The sequence below is a fragment of the Caenorhabditis briggsae genome (assembly GCF_000004555.2).
Source record: "Caenorhabditis briggsae complete genome, chrII, whole genome shotgun sequence".
NCBI lineage: Eukaryota > Metazoa > Nematoda > Chromadorea > Rhabditida > Rhabditidae > Caenorhabditis > Caenorhabditis briggsae.
The window spans coordinates 4,324,184-4,344,493 of NC_013486.2; the positions used below are offsets into that span (position 1 = coordinate 4,324,184).

The following is a 20,310-nucleotide window of genomic DNA, read 5'->3' on the forward strand; positions in this document are numbered from 1 at the left end:
GCCATTTCTTCCATTTTTTAATCCGCATCCTTTGAATGATCTTACAATGTATTCCTTCGGGATATTTTCCCACGCCAATTGAATCCATTTCAAATAAACTTCCATACTGGGAGCACGCATATTTCCCGCCGGGGTGAACGATTTCGTTCCATGAACCATCCAATCTTCGTACTCTTTTCTGATGAAAGATTTAAACATTGCGTTCCAATATACATCTGGAGCCTGAAAAATCGGGTCACGCAAAGTTTCAATAAAATCTACTCACTTGTAAGAATTTTGTGCATCCTCCAGGAATCACCGCAGTGTCTAGTCTCAGTTGTTTCAATACTTTTTTAGCGTCTGTACTGATGTGGCAACGGTAAGAGTCCCATACTAACAACCTTTTTCCGAACATTGAGTGACCGAGAACTTTTTCAAGAAAAGTTTTTGTGATTTCATCGTTGAAAAATGTTCTGTCACACCAAACCAACTGCAAAGTTTTTCTAAATGTTTCCTCAATACTTTGCACTGGTCTTTTTCTTGGAAGAAGTCAAAAGGTTTGCACTTAAAACCGTCTGATCGAGCGCACAGCATTACTGTAACATGCAATTTCTCGTGTCCCGTGGTTTTCACTGAAACCTGAAATTGAAACGTTTAACTTGTTATTTTTGAGTGTGCTGACTTGTTTAGATCCTCGATCCGCTACAGTCAAACTATTCGAACAATCCAGATAAACCGCCGTCTCATCACATGCGAAAATTTTGTCATAATTATTCATGGTAATTAATCGTTCCACATAAAGGAGAAAGTCAATAATTTTCTCCACATAAAACTCTGGCGGTTTTTGACAGACTGTTGTAGCACGTCTACTCGAAAATCCAGCCGCTTCAAAAAAGAAACCAGCCATCCATTCGAGAACTGCAACATTTAATGTTTAATCTCAAGTAGGTAATCTGTTTTCAAACCTTCATATCACTATTTGAAATAGACTTGGCGCGATTCTGGATTCCAATACGAGTAATACGAAGAAAAATAGAATTGCAGCCTCTATTTGAATTGCCCCTCTAATAGAGTTGCACCCCTTGAGGTGACTTGAACAATAGACTTGCATGCAATATCAATACAGATTTTACGGTATGTTTCATTTTTGGAGATGAAATACCATATGGCAAGAGGAGAATTCTACGAAATCCCATCAGAAGAATCCCACCCAGGAGGTATGATTTTTTTCTGAATTAAAGCTCACATTGACTCAATTTTAGAACCTTCGACGAAACGGAACAGTCAACTGGAAAAAAAGACATTTATGACAACCCAACTACAAACGGGATTCTCGTGAATTGCAAGGTGAGAAAACTAATATTCTTTACATCAAAGCTAAGTTTTACATTTTTGCAGAAAAGATCGGAGTGTTCGACACATTTGACGTGGAAAGACTACAAGTCAAAACTAGAAGTTGGAGACCAAGATGCCTAGGAGACAAAGTTTGGAGATCTCCTTATAATTGTCGTTGATCGAATTGTTTCATTTAACATTTTTATTTTTTTCTGTTTTCCTTTTCTGTTTCTCACCCTTTCCTGTTATTTTTTCTATTTTCTAAAATAAAGTGAATAGTGTTTAGCAAAGCTAGCAAATACTAACATATTTCAGGGAGAAGGGGAACAGCGGGAAGGGAAGGGGCCAGAGAGGACTGTCTACAAGTGGGCAGACGCTGGGCAGCATTTGACCTATGAAATGCTAGAAGTTGCCTGGAGTTGGGACTAAAGCTGCCCAGAGTTGGGGAAGAAGTTGCCCACATTTACCGAGTAGGTGGAAATATATGAATCAGGAGAAAATTAAGCGGCCGACATCTCGCGGGCGACGGCGCCCACAGAGTTAAGAGGGCATAACTAGGCTCAAAATTGAAGTTGAGACCTTAAAATTATATCAATAAATTAAAAATTTTCTTCTTTATCGGAATTATAAAAGCGATGCATTAAAATAGTATTTGAAAAGAGTTATAAACCAAAAAGCTGGGATGAGTTCTGCTCTTTATTAGTTTGGAAGCGTAATTTCGTTCAAAATTTAGCTATAGAGCTGAATAATGTACCAATATGAAATAGAAAATCAAAAAAAAAGAATGTGTTTGAGAATCAAAAACAGCTTTATGACAAAAAATCCAAGACTTTTGAAAAAAAGAAACAACAAAAAATAATTTAAAAATTACCAGTATAGGGAAGTGTTAACAAAGAAAACAGATTGGAATGTACAAAGCGTCAAAAGATTACAAAAAATCAGATTTTTTCCTCATGCTCGCTACCGTAATCGTTGCTTGTTGAACCGCGTAGCTGCCGACTTTTTCATTCAAATTCGGCGACCGATACATGTGCTCTTCGTGGTTACGGTACATTTCGGCAGATACTCGTGGTGGTGGGGCGAAATGTTTGAAGCTTCTGGAATTTTTAGATAAGAAATTGCATCGAAAATCTCGATTTCTAGACCGTCTAGAAGTCGAGATACGAGCATTTAAAGTGTAGAGAGACAGTTAGAGTGTCTCATTGTCTGCGTCTCCCTAACTTTGAGAGCCTATATATCAGCTTGCAGACATGCTAGAAAAATGATTTTGAATGGAAAGTGAAGTTTACAGAAAATTAGATGATTCTGTAAAAAAATAACTCAATCGATTGCCTTTAAGCAGATATACCCTTATGAAGTTTAGAGAGACGCAGAGAAGTTAGAGTGTCTCGTTGCCTGCGTCTCTCAAAAACTTCAAACGCTTTTGTCTCAGCTCCCAAGAGAGTTAGAACGCTGATTTTTTTTGTAAAAAAATTATTTTTTGCTGTGCTTTTCAGCTATCTAACTTTTTTTGGAGATTTCTTGTCTGTAAGCTCATATTTCGACTCCCAAACAAGCTAGAACTCTGATTCTTATACGGATTTTTTTTTGCAAACGAACAACTCACATCAATGCTGGACTCCTGTTGGACGGATGTTGAATGGCATCCTTGATAGCCATCTCATTTTCCATAATCTTCTTTTCCCGTAAAAATTTGCTGCGCGCGAAACATGCCATGAGCCCGCAAAGTGCCAAAACGATCGTCAATAGGACCAAAAATCCAAGAACCAGGAAAAATAGTTCGGGTTGAATGAAAGTGTCAGATCTCGAGTTATCCGTTAGAAGATATGGAGACGCAGGTTTTCGAAGGACCGGAACATTCTTTAAGTCCGGATTTCCAGCTTGCCGCATCGATTGAATCGCTAGAATTCGTTCAGACGGCACGATTTCTGAAATGGTCTTGTTGAAAAAGACCATTTGAAGATCCACAGAATTCGACATTATGCCATGAGGGGCTTTGTATAGAACAGTCTTTGGAATGGCTTGAAGGCCAGTGGAATTTGAAACTTGCTCCGAAAAATCTTGAATAATTGCTTGTGACACTGAACTTGGGGAGTACGGTAGCTCAAGACTCAGCAAATCGGATGAGTCGTGTACGTAGACTCGGAGAGCAGATTTTCCGATCGTTCCGTCTACAGTATCCCTGACTTGTAACTGCACATTGAATACACCCCCGACATAGTCTGACAGTGATTTCATAAGGATCAATTTTTGACTTTGGATGTCGAAAAATTCATCCACATTTCTACTCATTCCTCGATATTCGAAACTGGCGCCGGTCACACTGTAATCCAACTTTTTGAGATTATCCATCACATCTGGGTCATAAGCATGTAGTTCCAAAAGAGAACTTCCAACCACTGTATCCTTAGAGGTTACTGTATAGTAGGAAGGTAGATCAAATCGTGGGGAGTTATCATTCACATCTTTGACCTGGATGGTAAGCTTTGTCGATGGTCCATTGATAAGATTTTCGTCGTTTGAAGCCCCAATTTCAATCACAAATTGATCGATTTCTTCTCGATCCAATAACTCTTCAACCATCACTTTTCCGGTACTCGAATCCAATGAAAACTGAGGTGGAGCACCGGCTAGCAAATGATAGAACACTTCCTGACTCTCATCTTCTTCTCGAGCGACTACTGTAGCCACTACAGTACCTCTTGCCACGTCCTCCGGGATTTCTACCGTCTGCTCTTGTAGATCAAATTTCAACTGATGATCATCTTGATCGATCACTCGAAGCTCCGCCCCCATCTCCACAGAATTATGCTTTCCAGCTACTAGTTTTAGGGTTAGCATATGAGATTTGGACTTTTCGAAATCGAACTCTTGTGCGGTTTTTAGTTCTCCATTCGCTGGATTTATGATGAGAATTGGTTGCTCATCATTGGAAATTATCGAATATTCCAGGTCACATTTTCCAGGCAAAACATCAGCGGCAACTTTTCCGATTACTGTATCTGTGGGAGTGTTCTGAAAGTTGAAAAGTCAATTTTTTTGGAGTTTTCTGACATGTCCCACCTCTCTGACATAGAAAATCAAATTCTCATCTTTCTTAAATCGTGGAGCACACTCATTTGATTTGATCACATCTATGATTACTGTAGCGTTTGCAGACCGAACACCAGCTTGATCCATGTTGGAAGCCAGAACAGAGAATTTGTGCATACCTTCGGCTCCTGAAACTTTTGGGTTGTGAGAAGATTACCATCAGATTTCTCACAAGCTTTTACCTTAACCCTGAAAATTTTAGCCTTCTTGCTCAAAGTGTCGTAAGATGTGGTGTAACTGTAATTTGTGTTTGCGGACCATACACCAAAGCTTACGACACTTTGTGCTAGAAAACTGAAGATTTCAAAGTAGGGGTAAAAAACTATGAAAAAATTAGTGATGGGCTTGGTTCTCCAAAATTTTGATGTTGAAAGTCAGAATTTGAAGTTTTCTAAGAATTTGAAAATTAAAATATCATTTTCAAGGACCGAAAATTGAAAAACCAAAGTCATCATTGAACTGTTCAAGGTTTTTACCCTACTCTGAAACTCTCAGTTCTAAGTGAGTATGGTGCTACTGTAATTTGGTGTTTGCGGGCCATGCACCACATCTCACGACACTTTGAGCTAGAAGGCTAAAAGTTTCAGCTGTAGCATAAAAAAGTATGGGGGGGGGGGGGGGGTTCAAATCTTCCGTACCTGCTAACCAATCACTGCTAATAATCGTTCCATCATCTTTAATTTTGAATAAATCCATCATTCCTTTCTCTTCAGAAGCCATTTCAAATTTCACTTTTTCTCCATTCTTCACTTCAACTTTTCCAATAAATGATCCTATTGGAAGATTATCGAAAACCGTTGCAAAGATTTGAGTCTCCTGAAGCACAATCGTCGACTCTCGAGCCTTCTGAAGTGTGACGTGGATTGGCACAGAAATCGTCGGATCCTCGGCCACGGCCACCAGTAGATCAAACTCGTTTCCCAGCTCGTCCAAAGCCTCCAAAGTCTTTACAGCTCCATTTTTATCAATTGAGAAATACTTAGAATGCCCTCCTTTTAGCAAGAAATTCTTGACTGGTTCTCCATTTTGGTTTGTAGCAGAAACTACAGTAATCGCTGCATTCTCCGGAGTTCCACGTGGCAAATTGACAAGGTATTGGGGTTCTGAGAAGTGAGGTTTCAGAATCTTTTTCAGCACGATTTGAGAAGAGGATTCAGAAGAAGTGGAAGACATGGGATCTTTCACGATGACATGGATTTTCAAATTCTCCGCTTCTCCAGTCAATTCCTTTGCTGTAACAATATCTCCCTTATTGGAAATATTGAACAAATGAGATGGCTCAATAGAAAACTCCAAATCATTCTTCTCGGGGAGTACTGTAGTCCGATAGACAAACGTTCCGATTTTCGCATCAAACGGTACCGTAATCTCTTTTGGCAGTTGAATCAGATTTAGCCCGAGTTGTGGCTCTTCTGACTTCTCTCGTTGGATCACAATGTGTCGAGTTACAGTAACCATCGGCTCTTTGGGATGTGCGGAGTCTTGTGCAGTGATTTTAAGGATTACTGTAGAAGCTTCTGAAGATGAGAGGTCTCCGGAAACCACCAAATGAGCTGTTTTGCCTTCAGATTTGATTTCAAACAAGTTCTCATCCTTCAAATCTTCTCCATTTTCGTTTTTCGCTTTGGTTTGTTCCAAGTAGTACTGTAGCTTGGCATCAGAATCCACGTCATCAAATTGAATCGAAGACACCACGACTCCTGCTGGTTCTTCTGAGGATATCATCTCGATTGATTCGAATGGATCTTTGGTGGTTATAGGATTTGAGCCAATTCCTTTCAAATGCATTTGCACTTTCGTTGAGGCCATTTTAAGACCCCCAGTTGATTGCTGAACGGCTACCTGCAAAAAAAAAGACATCCGGACATCCAGGCAAGCATAACCTACCGTAATCTCATCCTCCCGGTCCTCCTTGACCAGCTTTCCCGTATACCTTACATCTCCATTTGGCTTAACTTTATACAAATCCCCACGTCCTTCGGTGATACGGTAGACAACGGGAGTTGAGGACTTGGCAGCAATGTTGCCCAAAATTGGGGAAATATTGTCAGCAGTGATTTCGTAGGATTCCTGAATTTTAAGAAGTATATCATGAAAAACTACTATCACCATTGAATTTCTCAGGCTTTTTTGCCCCTACCCTGAAATTTTTAGTTTCCTGGCTCGAAGTGTCGTAAGGTGTGGTGTTACTGTAATTTGGTGTTTGCGGACCATACACCAAATCTTACGACACTTTGAGCTAGAACGCTGAAAATTTCAGGATTCGGGTAAACAAACACGGGGACCCCGAAAATCACATTTTCAAGCCACCAAACTCACTTTTTCAAAACCAAAAACCACATTTTTCTGAACTTCTGGAACAATCTTGACGACAATCATCGCATCAGTCGTCTTATCACCATCCGTCGCTACTACAGTAAGATTTACAGTATCCCCAAATGAATTAATCGTTAAAAATTCTGGATGCAAAATCGACAGAATTCCCTCTTTTGGGTGAATTGAGAATAGTCCAGATGAGTCCCGCAACGAATACAGTACTTCGGAATTTGCGCCTTTTGTTGTGATCTTTACGAGATGATCCTGTCCTCCGGTATGCTCTTCGATGGTGGTTTGGTACAGTCTTTGAGTCATTTTTAGATACGATTTCTGGAAACATTCCTATTTTCAATTGGGTTTTTGAAAATTGTTCTAGAAGTCGTAAAACGTTATGATCATTCTATGTACGATTTGAGCCTTTGAAAGTCGATATTAATAGAAACCGCTACTATTTTCAGATTCCTCGTACTCTTTTACCCCTACACTGAAGTTTTCAGCTTCCCATCTCAAAGTGTCGTGAAGTTTGGTGTAACTGCAGCTTGGTGTTACCAAACACCACAGCTTACGACACTTCGAGCTAGAAAGCTGTATACCGTAAAACCTGTATTAGAACGGCCCCTTTTATAGAAGGGCCCCTCTAATAGAAGGGCCCTCCGAGAGAGGCTTGGAAAAAAAGAAGGCCCCCCCCCCTGCAATAGAAGGTCCCCCGCAATAGAAGGACCCCCTGTAAAGAACGAACCCCTTCAAAATGTGGCTTAAAATTAAAAAATTTCCGTACGTTTTCAGTGAAAAATTATCCGGGAGTTTCACAATTCATTAGAAGTTTGTTGAAACTCTATTTTTCGATGAAAATCTTGCTAACTTTTGGCGAAATTGATGGATTTCCATGAATTTTGAATAAAAATTCGTCTAATTTTTCGATGACAAAATACGGGAAAAATGACCGAAAACATAGAAGGGCCCCCTCTAATTGAAGGGCCCCTGTAATAGAAGGGCCCTCCGGAAGTACCTTGGAAAAATAGAAGGGCCGGCCCTTCTAATACAGGTTTTACGGTATTCCAGGTTAGTGGTAAAAAACCATGAGAAATCGAGTAGTGATCTTGATTTTTCGAAAATTTGGCTGTGAAAGACAGAACTTTCCACTTTTCATCAAAAATGGTGGTTTTATAGACCAAAATCCGAAATCACAATTAAGCAAAAAGAAGTTCACCACTAGATTTCTCATAGTCGTTTACCTCAATCCTGAATTTTTCAGCTGTCTAGCTCAAAGTGTCGTGAGCTTTGGTGTATGTTCTGCTAACACCAAGTTACAGTAACAACACACCATACGAAACTTTGATCTAGAAAGCCTAAAAAAAATTAGGTTAGGGCTAACAATCATGAGAAATTAAATGATAACATTTATTTTTTTATGAAAATCAAAAATCACTCACCTTTTCCTCTTCAAAAGTCAACAACGCCTCCACATGACTCTCTCCATTTCTCAACACCAAAATGACCGTAAACGGGAATGTGACTTCACATGGTGCATCTGCTTGACAAGGTACAGTATCCAGAATAATATTATCATCTTGAAATGTGGCTTGAACTCTTTCAGAGTATGATCCAAGGACCTCGAGTTCAGAATTTTGGGGAATTTGAGAGCTGACTTTCACAATGGCTGTCTCCTTATCTTGGAAGTCACTTTTCACAACAAAATTAGGAATTTCAGGGATTTCGGGAAGGCTGGATGATGATTCAACTTCAAAGTTGATGGTTTCCTCTTGAACTTTTCCAGAAATTACACCGATCGCTTGGAGCTGAAATTTTTTCCGCAGGTTTTTGAAAGTTTCAATTTTTGAAATTTGAAAAATTCAGTTTCCCAATTGAATTCCCTATAGTTTTTTACCCCTACCCTGAAATTTTCTTAACTATAATTTGGTGTTTGCACACAATAAATCATTACAGGGTAACGGCTGCGCATGGTATATGTCTAGGCGCGCATATAGGATGCTATGTGCACCCATAATATTTCCGTGGGTAGCGCATGCGCGCTTTATGAGTCGGCGCTGGGCACGACTGTTCGCCGGTGGGCGCAACCATATAGCATCCATATAGCATGCACGCTTTTCCCATGAAAAACGCAGCCCACCAACGACACTCCGCTATTATGCTAGTGCGCGTTGTTTAGCAAAATTTTTTACCGCCGATCTTGATCAATTTTTCGATCATATTGATCATATTTCCTGCTTTCAAAGAACTTCTCACAGTTTTCCCATGTAAAAATTATGGCTAACTAAAATACAACTTATTTTTAGTAAAGAAATTGGTAAAATTTGTTACAAAATCCGGTTTTTCTTAAAATTAGGACTTTTCTGTTTTACTTCGGAATAAGCGGGATGATATATTTTTCAGATGGAATAAAGGTTGGTTGGTAAGTTTTCCGATTATTACGAAGTAAACATAGGAAAAAATCCGAGAAACACAAAATTATTTCGAAAACAAAATTATGCAAATTAATGCCAATTTCACGGCCTCGCGGAAGGGAACCTAGATTTAAAAACTGGAAAGCGCGCCAATTTTGGACGCGTTGCGCGGTCGCGTCGCGGCTTTTCGGTGAGTAGCGGCTCGACAACGCTTAACTTCACGTTTTTTTCAAAACATGTTTTGAAATTTTCGAATCTGGCACGCATCCAACTTTTGTGTGCGACGAAGCGCGCGTTTTTCAGGTTCCCAACCGCGATGCCGTGCAATTTCAAGAGCCTTGTTAAATTTTTTTCTGAACAAAATCACATCTTATTACAACTATAGCTAGATAAACTAATCTATATAAGAGATTCCTATCGCCAATACGACCTGAAATTGTAGACGAATTATGGAAGCGGCATGTCCGATCTCGATGGCGCGTGCGCGCATATAGCGTACTATATGCGCAGCCGTTACCCTGTGATATTTTACGACACTTTGAGCTAGAACACTGAAATTCTCAGGGAAGGGGTAAAAAACGATAAGAAATTTAGTGGAAAACTTGGTCTTGAAATTTCGAAATCGAGAATTCGAAAATAAAAGATTTCAAGAATTTTGCCCATTTAAATTGCCAGATTTTGATGATTTTGAAAGACTGAATTTTTAAAAACAAAAGTTGCCAGTAGACTCAACATAACTTTTCACACATATCCGGAAAACTTCAGATTTCTAACTCAAGGTGTCGTCAAATTTGGTGTAACTGTAACTTGGTATTTGCAGACAAAACACCACATCTTACGACACTTTGCGCTAGAAAGCTGGGACAGGTTTGGCGTAAAAAAGCATAGTTCATTCATTGGTGTACTCAAATTTTAAAACAGAAAAAATATTCTCCAGATTTCTCACCTTGACTCGACTTTTCCCATTTTCAAACGCATTCTTGTTCACCAAAATGAACTTCACAGGTTGTCCAGCATCGACTATCGATCCATTGATAGCGATTGGTGATGGATTGGTTCCTTCCAGTTCCAGGTTCAACGATTCGTCGATTTCCTGAATTGTTTTCAAATAAACTATTAGAAAGAGCGAGAGAAGTCCTTCATATTGGTTCAAAAATCAATCTTCTAGATTGTGTAGCAACGGAGTTAGGAGTCTTTGAAATTAAGAAGAGACGCAGACTGTTAGAGTGTGTCGTTGTCTGCGTCTCTTCCAAACTTCAAGCGTTCATATCTCGGCTCACAAGTGAACTAGGAACTCATATTATATTCATATTTCAATTTTGAAATTCTGGTTTCGTAGGAACAATTTCGGCACAAAAATGTAGTGTTTGGCTCTTCTGAAAGCCGAGTTATGAACTTCTAGAGATTGGTTAGTGAGAGACGCAGAGAAGCTAGAGTGTCTCGTTGTCTGTGTCTCTTCAAAATTCGAACGCTCATATCTCGGCCCCCCAGTAACTTGTAACTTGCTAGTAACTTGGTTCTTTTACCAAAATAAAGGATTTCCTTTTTTTTTGACTGGAGGGAACTAAAAAGTTTGAATTCCAAAAACTTTGTTTTTCTCGATTTTCTAAACGGAGACATTTATTTTGAACACCCATATCACTACATAACCTTAGCCTGATTTTTTTATCACCACCCTATCACCTGATAATCCGTTCCTATACCTATATGAAGAATTTTCAACACACACAAACTTGTTGTTGACCCAATTTCTCTCTTGTCTCAGTTTTGTCAAGAAATTTGATAAGGATTGACAAAAACGTCCGCTGCTACTAATGATTAATGATTATTGCCCCATTCAAGGGACGGATGATGATAAGAGAGAAAGAACAATTACATAATAGGGTCAATTGGATTAGTGGTCAATTTTTTTTGAAGAAGAACTTTTGTTACCTTGGACGCCCGGATATATCCATTGCCAAATATCACATCGCCTTCTTGGGCGTTTCTTGGAATTTTGAATGTGGTCGATGGGATAGAGAGAAGGTCTGAAAATTGGGATTTTTTGTCAGGAATAAACTTGCGGCTTTGCAAGAAAAACTTTGAAACAAAAATCATAGTTCTAGCTCAAGTGGGAGCCAAGATATGAGCGTTCAAACTTGGAAAAGACGCTGACAACGAGACACTCTAATCGTCTGCGTCTCTGACTAATAACTTTCAGACGTTCATATCTCGGTTTCCAGAAGAGCTAAAGATCCCGTTTCTGTGCCAAAATGGTCAAAACCAAAAAGCTGTTCAAATCTTAAAGGTGGAAGGACATGAAAAAATAATGTTCTCGAAATTCCTTTTAAATATGCCCCTCGAGGAGTTGAACTTGTGGGGGCGAGGATTGTGGGTGCGGCGCCGCTACCGACTGAGCCACACGGGCAAAGAGAAAGCGGCATTGCATACATAAAGGCGAGGACGACAGCTGTACGCAGAGTGACATTAAGCGTTGTACACCGTGACGGTAGAATGCATACCCTAACTCCAAAAAACCTCCGAAAAATCTCCTGTCCCCCCACCCTTAAAAACTTCATTAACCTATTTGAAATCATACTTCCTGCTGGTCTGCGAGCTGAGATATAAGCGGTTAAAGTTACCCCCAACTTTAAATGTCAGAATTTTTTTACAGATTGGCTTTGTGATGAAAAATTGAAAAATTGGATCATTTTGAGCCGAGTTATAGCCAAACTCCAGAACCATACCTTTTATGCTCTAGTGAGCACATCTCAAGAGCAGGTGTTCCAAACCGCTTCAAATTTTTTTCTGTATGTATTCTGGAGTCATCGTCACGTCTGTGAAAATTCAGAAGACACAAAAATTGATTGAATTTCAAAAAATTTATATAACGTTTTGTTGGAAACTCAGCTACATATAACAAAAAAGTTTTCGATTATTGAACAAGTTTGAGCAAAGTTATGAACAAAATTATACAGTGACACTCACTAACGTTGGCCACTGTATTTCGAAAGTATCACTTGTTTTCCTCTCTGCATATGCAATTTAACCAAGAAAGAAAGCAATTCCGCGATAGTTTTTCAACAAAGAAAAACTAAGAAATTAAAAACGGCAAATTCGAAAAAGCGAGAAAAATCCTACAAATTAGTCCAAAAATCACTTTTCTAGCCAGTCTAGAAACCGAGATACGACCAATTAAAGTTTAGAATAGCTCATATCTCAACTCACAGTTGAGCTAGGAATCTGGTTCTTGAGCCGATATGGAGAAGAAAACAAGGAGATTTTTATCACAATAAAGCATTAGTGTAAATTTTTAAAAAAGTATAAGCGACTTCACTCGAATAGAGCTTCCTTGTCATATTACTTTCATAGCTATACAATAAAACTTGAAAGCTTAAAATGTTGGAAAGATTAATGGCTAATCAGAAAATCTATATCATTGTGAGCAATTCAGTACAAAATAGAGCTCATTCAGTAGCCTGGGAGCTGTGCTAGACGCAGAGAAGCTATAGTGTTGTATGCGTCTCTCCAAGCTTCAAACGTCCATATCTCGGCTCACAGGTTAGCTAGAAACCTGGTTTTAGATCTGACATGTAGAAGAAAACAAGTAGATTTGTGTTAAAGTAACACATCAAGAGAAAGTTTGGAAAAAGTGTCTCACCTGCGGCCTGGACAAGTTCTCCTCCGAGAACAAGAAGTAATAAAGCAGCAATTTCGCGCATTGCGGGGACTTTTTTTGATCCCCGGGAAGTCTCGGATGGCGGTTTTTTTGACAGGGGAGAATATACCAATTACCTTCTGCGAAGGTATAAAGGAACGACCAAAAAACCCAAGGGCGGTATATCCCTTCTTCTCTTTCTTCCTCTTGAGAAAAAAGAAAAAGGATTGGGTGATGCGTCTCTTCTTTTTTTGAAATAGGTCACATTTTCTCTAGCGATCAGATACTAGGCTAATCGGGAGAAAAGAAACGGTTAGGTGGCGGTGAAAAAATTGGGGAGAAAAAAAGTTGAATTTTTGAGGATGAAGATTGGTATCTGTCTCTGGAAAAAGGTTTGGAGATTCGGGAAAACGGATTTTAAAATTGCTGATTTTCTGAAGCTAGAAAAACATTAAAAAATCCGGTTACTGTAGTTTTGTTTGCACACAGAACGTTGCAATGTTTGAATGGTAATTTTAGGTTTATGGTTTTTATATCATATTTGCACCCGCGCGAACACTTCCCCCGTCCGCAAAAGAAACTGTAGTATGTGCTAATTTTTTTTCTTTTGAGCATCTGTACTAGTTATAAATTTTGGAAAGTATAAAAGTGCGGAAAATTTGAGCAGAAGACACTTCCAAGTCACTACTCCCATTCAATATGTTCGCTAAGTGGTAAGAGTTACAGTAACCAATTTCATAAGCATTTTCCAAAATTTCCAGCATCATTGCCCTCGTTCTCTGCTCCATGATTATTGGATTCTCTCATCAACAAGTGGTTGTTCCAGCCTATTCAGCAGCCTATTATCCATCTGCATATGCCTATCCATCTGTCTATTCTCCATATCTTACTGCTGCTGCTTATCCATCGGTCTGGGCATGGGGATCCAATAAGAACAAGGCTAATGCTGGAAATGAGAATGCTCCAGCTCCATCTTTGGTGAACAACAGACCAGTCAGTGCTTAGGAAGATTCTCGAAACCATCATTTTTGTAAATTTCGAAACTTTTTTGAATTGAAAATAAATACATTTTCCATTTTCTTGCCAACCCACTTTAATCTAGAATCAGATGTATGCCAAGTCTCTATTATTCTTTTCCGAGTCAAAAGATCCCGAAAGTGCCAAACCCTAGGGTTTCTTTTGTAACACACACACAGTGTTCACATCAAATTTCACAGATTCTTCATCAGTTTTTTCGATACCCACATCGTAAATCCTTCTAATTTCAAGGTGGGGGGATATGAGAAAAATAATGTTGTCGAAATTCCGTTCAAATATGCTCCTCGAGGAGTTGAACTTGTCGAGGCGAGTGTTGAAGGTGCGGCGCCGCTACCGACTGAGCTACGCGTGCAAAGAGAAAGCCGCTGCCCGATTGCATGCATAAAGGCAAGGGCGACAGCTGTACGCAGAGTGACATTAAGCGTTGTACACCGTTACGGTAGAATGCATACTCTGGCCCCAAAAATCCCCCGTAAAATCTCCTGTCCCCCCACCTTTCAGTAGATTTCGGTAAAACATTTGAAAAATCAGATAATCTCGAGTAAATTCTTGGCTGTGTTCATACTCCAGGAATCATAGATTTTGGCACTTTCAAATCTTCCAAAATACAACTAAATTTTCAAAAAATGACAAGTGGTCTGAAGGTATCAGAGAGGCTGTGGGCGAGCGACAACTCACAAGCGCTATCCGGCCACTGCACCGCGCGGTGGCTTTTGCCTGCTGCCTTTCGGCCCTGAGCCGTGCACCACTCCTTATGCGCCCGGGACCGCCAGCCTTCCGACCGGAGACCCCTAGCGACGCAGCGCTTGGCACGGACGCTCGGTCGCCGTTGCCGACAACACCCACAGGACTCCTCCCTTCACTCCATCCACACTTGTCTACCGTCAAGAAGCTGACTCACAGGCGCCCGCCACGACACCCGGTGGTTTTACAAAAATTATTTGCGTATATGAAAGATAGGGAGAGGAAGACACGCGGAGAGAGGAGAGAAAAAAGAAACGGCCGTTTCCCATGTTTACTGAGTATAGGGGAGAGATGTGCGTCTGATAAAAACCACCATAACTCGGCCTGTTTTGATGCTATTTTTATGAAAAGTACTGCATACGAATCAGCTTGTCAAGACGGTTCTGGGAACAATGAAGTTACAAAGTTTGAAATACCTGAAAACCTGAGAAGCACAATTTCTTTTCTGATTTTAATTTTTCACTGGTAGACTATATAATCATTAAAACTGATAAAAAGTCCATTGCCCAGTTCAATTACATTGTGGTCTTTCCGACTGTAGAAACAAAATTCAAACAATCAGAGAAACTACAAACTACAATTTTGCGTATATAAGAGAAAACACATCACTTTCTATAAGAAAAAACACATCACTTTCTCTAGTCGCATGATTTTGTTTGTGCAGAAAAATTGTTTACTATTACTATAGAATTCTGTGTGTTCTTCTAGAATTTTTTATTGATTCTTTTTCTTTCGAAATGTAATTTTAGAACTCGCTATTTTCAGCTTTTTTTGCAATTTTTTAAATTTCAGAAAAATTAATGTCAAATTACATTTTCGACACGGCCCAACAATCGGATTATGACCGAATTTTGAAGTTTCTCGCCGACCATTTCTACCATGAAGAGCCAAGTATTCGGGTGAGGGTTTCTTTGCATTTTCTAGGCCACCAGTGTATTTATAGGCCACTTTCTTAGTTTGCTAGGTCACCTATTAAATTTTCGTTTTTCTAGGCCACCCGGTCGGTTCTTAGGCCACACTTTCAAATTTCTAGGCCACCAAAACCACAATTGAAGAATGGCTTCCAATTTTCGCCGAAATGGTACAAAGCAGTCTGAAACATCCATGGTCCACGATAGTGACGTGTCCAGATGGAGATGTAGAAAATGGGGATACTGTAGTTGGAGTACTTTTGAATTCGGTTTGGAATCGACAGGAGGATGAGAGGAAGAGAAATGAAAATGGGAAATCTGTAGATCACGATTTGAGCGGATTCTCGGATACAATGCAAAGATTTTGTGAGTTTTTTTGGAATTAGAAATTTTTCAAACATTCTGGAATTATGAAGTTCGGAATATTTCGAGTATTTAAGAATTTAGTAATTCCAGGATTTTTAAAAGTGCAAATCCGAAAAATCTGAAAATTCCTTTAAAAATCAAGAATCAAAGAAAACTTTAAAAAATGGCTCAAAAAATCTTTGAAAATCAGGAAAAATTGGAAACCGAATGAATGAAAAATCTGAAAATCTGCTAAGAAAATCATCTAGCCTAACCACCCTTGGTGGCCTAGAAAACATTTCCAGGCCACCCATATCGAACAGTTCAGACCACCCATACCTCTTTTCCGACCACCCATATAATCGGGTCCACCAAATTTTCTTTTTTTTTCTGAAAAAAATCGTGAATATATTCTTGAATTCCCGCCAAAACTGAAAATTCTATGCCACCTCTTCAAAAGTGCCAAAAACTGAAAATTTCAATTTGCGAGAATTCAAAAAAATACATCTAGAAACGTCTATTTTTCTGAAAGCAACTCAAATTTGTGATTTGAAATTTCGAAAAATTAGGAATTTCCAAAAAAACCTGAAAATCTGAAAACCAAACAAGAAAAATCCAGACCTCTGATTTGGAAAAACCTCTAATATACTCTAATATACTAAGATTCTGAATTGCAGTATCCGTGCTCCAAAAGTGTCATGATGATTTCTGGTCGCTGGTCCCATCCGACATCAATACAGTCATCTATCGTGAAATTTCAAGCGTCGGCGTTCCATGGCAACGTCAAGGAATAGCATCGAAAATGTTAAATCGAAATATGAAATCAGCAAAATCGATGGGAATCGATGGAATCGTTTCAGCGACCACTTCTCATGCTAATCAGATTTTATTGGCGAAAAATGGATTTGAATGTCTTAAAGAATTCAAATATTCTGAGATTCAAAATGAATCAGGACAGAAATTGGTGGAGACTGATGATGGATCCAATGCGATGAGAATTAATTTTAAGAAAATTGAAGAGTTTTGAAATATCTAAAGAATCCAAGATTTTCGAAAAATTGTTCAGATTATCAGGTTCTCATTGTTTTTTTTCCAACCAATTGTTTTTGAATAAAATTTATATTTTTCATGGTTTTAAAACTATCAGATTTGATATTAAGAATTTTCGTCTTTCTTTCGCATCTCTAGGTTTTTTGCGAATTTTCTGAAATCAAATATCTTTAGATTTCCAGGATTTTTTGTGGGGGAAACTCCAATGCTCTTTGAATTTTGATTCTAAGAATTTCAAAAAATTGAATCAATTCTATAATTTTGAACTAATTTCTAGATCTCTCCACTTCATAAATTTTGTAATTCGTGTATGTTGAAAACTTGAATTTTTCGGTTTTCTTAGAATTTAAAAATATTTATCAAGAGTTTTCAGAAATTGTTGTTTTCTAAGGATTTAAAGCACTTGAAGAATTCTAAGAATCTTTAGGACTTATAGAATTTCAGAATTTTTAGTGTGTTTATAGTTCACCGAAAAATTCAGAAATTCATAATTTTGAGATTTTTCAAATTTCATACGATTTTTAAGACTTCTAGGATTTTTAGAATTTTGAAAAATGTCATATTTAGATTTCAAAGATAGTTAAGATTTCTAAAGTAATTTTATTTTCTCAATTTTCGTTCCTTTAAGGGTACTGTAGCTCTATATTATCTACAGTATCGTCATCTTGATTCACTGTGATTGTGCTACTGTAAATTAAAGTGTTACTGTAGTGAAGTGCATAGAATCCACAGAAGCGTACTATAGGTATACATACTGTAGCTCTATGTCTTTGGTTTACTACAATTTCTTATTTTTTCAGAGTGTCCATTTTGGCAACTTCCCTCAAAACTTTTCTCAAAATCGAATTCTCTCCCGATTTACCCATTTTGTCTTTTCTTCCCAAATTGATAAAGCCAAAAAATGTTTGGCGTTGAAATGAAAAAGTCGAATTGAGCGGCGAAAAATGGAACCAGATAAGATTGGTCGTATGATGGCACAAATGTTGATAAAGGGAACGAAAAAAAAACCAAAAAAAAAAAATTATATACGAAAAAAAGAAAGAACGAGACAAAAAAATTGGGTTTCATATATGATAAGAACCAAAAAAAAATTACAACCCGGAACAAAAATTCTGCCTACGAAGTCGTAAGTGCAACAGGAAAATTGAGAAAAAAATGGGATTTTTTAAAAATAGTCATGCTTTTGAAACCAATAAAAGATTTTGTATTTTTTTTTCGGGGGTGCGGTAGTTTAGTAATACCGTATTTCCTCTAATAGAAGCCCACCTCTATTTGAAGCTTACCTCTAATAGAAGCCCACCCCGCGAGGTGCTTCGAAAAATAGAAGCCCACCCTCTAATAGAAGCCCATGGGCTTCTATTAGAGAAAATACGGTAATTAAAAATTCCAGAATTTTTGAAACTGTGATTTTAGAATTCGAAAATTTCTCAATTTCTGATCTACAGAATTCCTGAATTTTGAATTTTGAGATTCTGGAATCTTAGAATTTCATAAATTCGAAACTTTGGAGTTTAGAATTGCAGAATGAAAATTTCGAATTAAGAAAAAACACCGAGTTTCAGAATTTTCAACTTCCGATTTGTCAAATTTCTGATTTTTTGAACAAAAATTTTTTTGAAAATTAATCACTGAGAAATAGAAGCCCACCTCTAATAGAAGCCCATCTTGAGATAGAGGTTGAAACATAGAAGCCCATGGGCTTCTATTAGAGGAAATACGGTATACAGATTACTGTAGTAAGATGAACGGAACCTGACTTTCAAATTCGGGTTACTGTATTTGAAAAAGCTCACAATCATTTCTTTTTGAGTTTTTGCAAAAAGTTTAACAATTTTTATTTTATGAAGTTTCTCAATTTTTTTTCAGAATTTAGAAGGTTTTTAGAGCTTTTAATGCTTTTTAAAAACTTTAATAACCTAGAATGCGTAAAATTTTTAAGATTTTTATAGAGATTCCAAGATTCCGGTATCCTGGGATTCTGAAATATTCAGATTTTCAGAAATTTTAGGATTCTGAAATAAGAAGCCTCTGAAATCAAAGCTTTTTAACTGAAAACCGAAGAGTCTGAAAATTCCAATATCTGAAAATCTGGAAAAATTGCAACCTGTGTGTATGAAAAATCTGAAGATCTGCAAAAAATCATCTAGTTAAACCACTCTGGGTGGTCTAGAAAACATTTATAGGCCACCCATATCGACCTTTTTAGACCACCCATACCCATTTTCCGACCACCCATATCTTTAGGTCCTAACTTTTTTCCCTTTTTTTCTCAAAATAAAAATCGAAAAAAAGTTGAAAAACGAGTATCATTGGTCGCAACAATCTCCGTTAAAACAATGTACTTTTTATCATTTCATTCCAACCAATGGGACTAAGTCTCAGTCCAGTCGGAAACAATAATAAAGACTGAAAATCAAAAAAATAAAAAAAACTGGATTTTTTATAAACTTGTGATCCCAAATGTCTCTCAATTGTTTGGTTTGACCCAAAACAAAAATGAATGAAATTGTGGAAATTTCTAGAAAAAAAGAGAGAACCGTTCAAAAACCGATTTTTAAATTTTCAAAGAAAAAAATCATAAAAATACAAAAAAAAAGAAAATATGATGATGAAATGGGTGAATAACTCGTGGAAAACTGGAAAAAAACCTGATGGTCTTTGAAGAAATGTTCTTTTTTTTCCAGTTTCTGATCTTTTGGATTTCAATTTTTTCCAAAAATCAAAATTCCTGACTTTCCTGTAATTTTATAAATTCTGAATTTTTTTTATTTCCAAAAATTCGAAATTCCAGGTATTCGGTATTATTGAATTTTCCAGGATTTCGGGATCATTTCTGAATTTTCTGGAAAAATCTGAATTTTTGGGATTTCAAATTTCTGAATTGTCGGAATTCCTAGATTTTTTTCCCGAATTTCCGAATTTCTGAATTTTTAAATTTCTGGATTTCTAAATTTCTGAATTTCTGAATTTCGGAGTTTTTGAATTTCTGAATTTCTGAATTTCTGAATTTCTGAATTTCTGAATTTCTGAATTTCTGAATTTCTGAATTTCTGAATTTCTGAATTTCTGAATTTCTGAATTTCTGAATTTCTGAATTTCTGAATTTCTGAATTTCTGAATTTCTGAATTTCTGAATTTCTGAATTTCTGAATTTCTGAATTTCTGAATTTCTGAATTTCTGAATTTCTGAATTTCTGAATTTCTGAATTTCTGAATTTTGTGGAAATTCTGAATTTTTGAAACTTTCCAGAACTTTCAGAATCTTTGAAATTGAGATTCTCAAAACTCAAAAACTCCAGAACTTCAGATTTTCGGGAGTTTGCAGTTTCGGAAATTCAGAATTATTGATGGCCTAGAAATCCGGATTTATTGGCCACCCCAAATGTTCTTCTTTGACCTTTCTGATTCCTAATAGATTCCCAGTACTCCATTATTTTTTATTATCACCATTTTTTTC

General features: G+C 37.6%; 3 protein-coding genes across 3 annotated transcripts; 2 read left to right on the forward strand and 1 right to left on the reverse strand.

Annotated features, from left to right (window-relative positions):
* Positions 1–2,242: 2,242 nt before the first annotated feature.
* Cbr-cdh-7 lies at positions 2,243–12,829 on the reverse strand (the record flags this gene model as incomplete). Its single annotated transcript, XM_045241976.1, has 9 exons — positions 2,243–2,411; positions 2,921–4,329; positions 4,369–4,535; positions 5,046–6,477; positions 6,727–7,053; positions 8,157–8,522; positions 10,075–10,221; positions 11,061–11,207; positions 12,800–12,829. 9 exons carry the CDS (start codon positions 12,827–12,829, stop codon positions 2,243–2,245), a joined length of 4,194 nt encoding a protein of 1,397 aa, XP_045094435.1.
* A 635-nt stretch (positions 12,830–13,464) lies between these two features.
* On the forward strand, positions 13,465–13,770 carry CBG11055 (the record flags this gene model as incomplete). Its single annotated transcript, XM_045241977.1, has 2 exons — positions 13,465–13,478; positions 13,527–13,770. The coding sequence occupies 2 exons, from the start codon at positions 13,465–13,467 to the stop codon at positions 13,768–13,770; spliced, it is 258 nt and encodes an 85-aa protein (XP_045094436.1).
* Positions 13,771–15,625: 1,855 nt separating this feature from the next.
* Positions 15,626–16,830, forward strand: CBG11056 (the record flags this gene model as incomplete). The annotated part of the gene is made up of 2 exons (XM_002646580.2): positions 15,626–15,824; positions 16,481–16,830. 2 exons carry the CDS (start codon positions 15,626–15,628, stop codon positions 16,828–16,830), a joined length of 549 nt encoding a protein of 182 aa, XP_002646626.2.
* Positions 16,831–20,310: the final 3,480 nt, after the last annotated feature.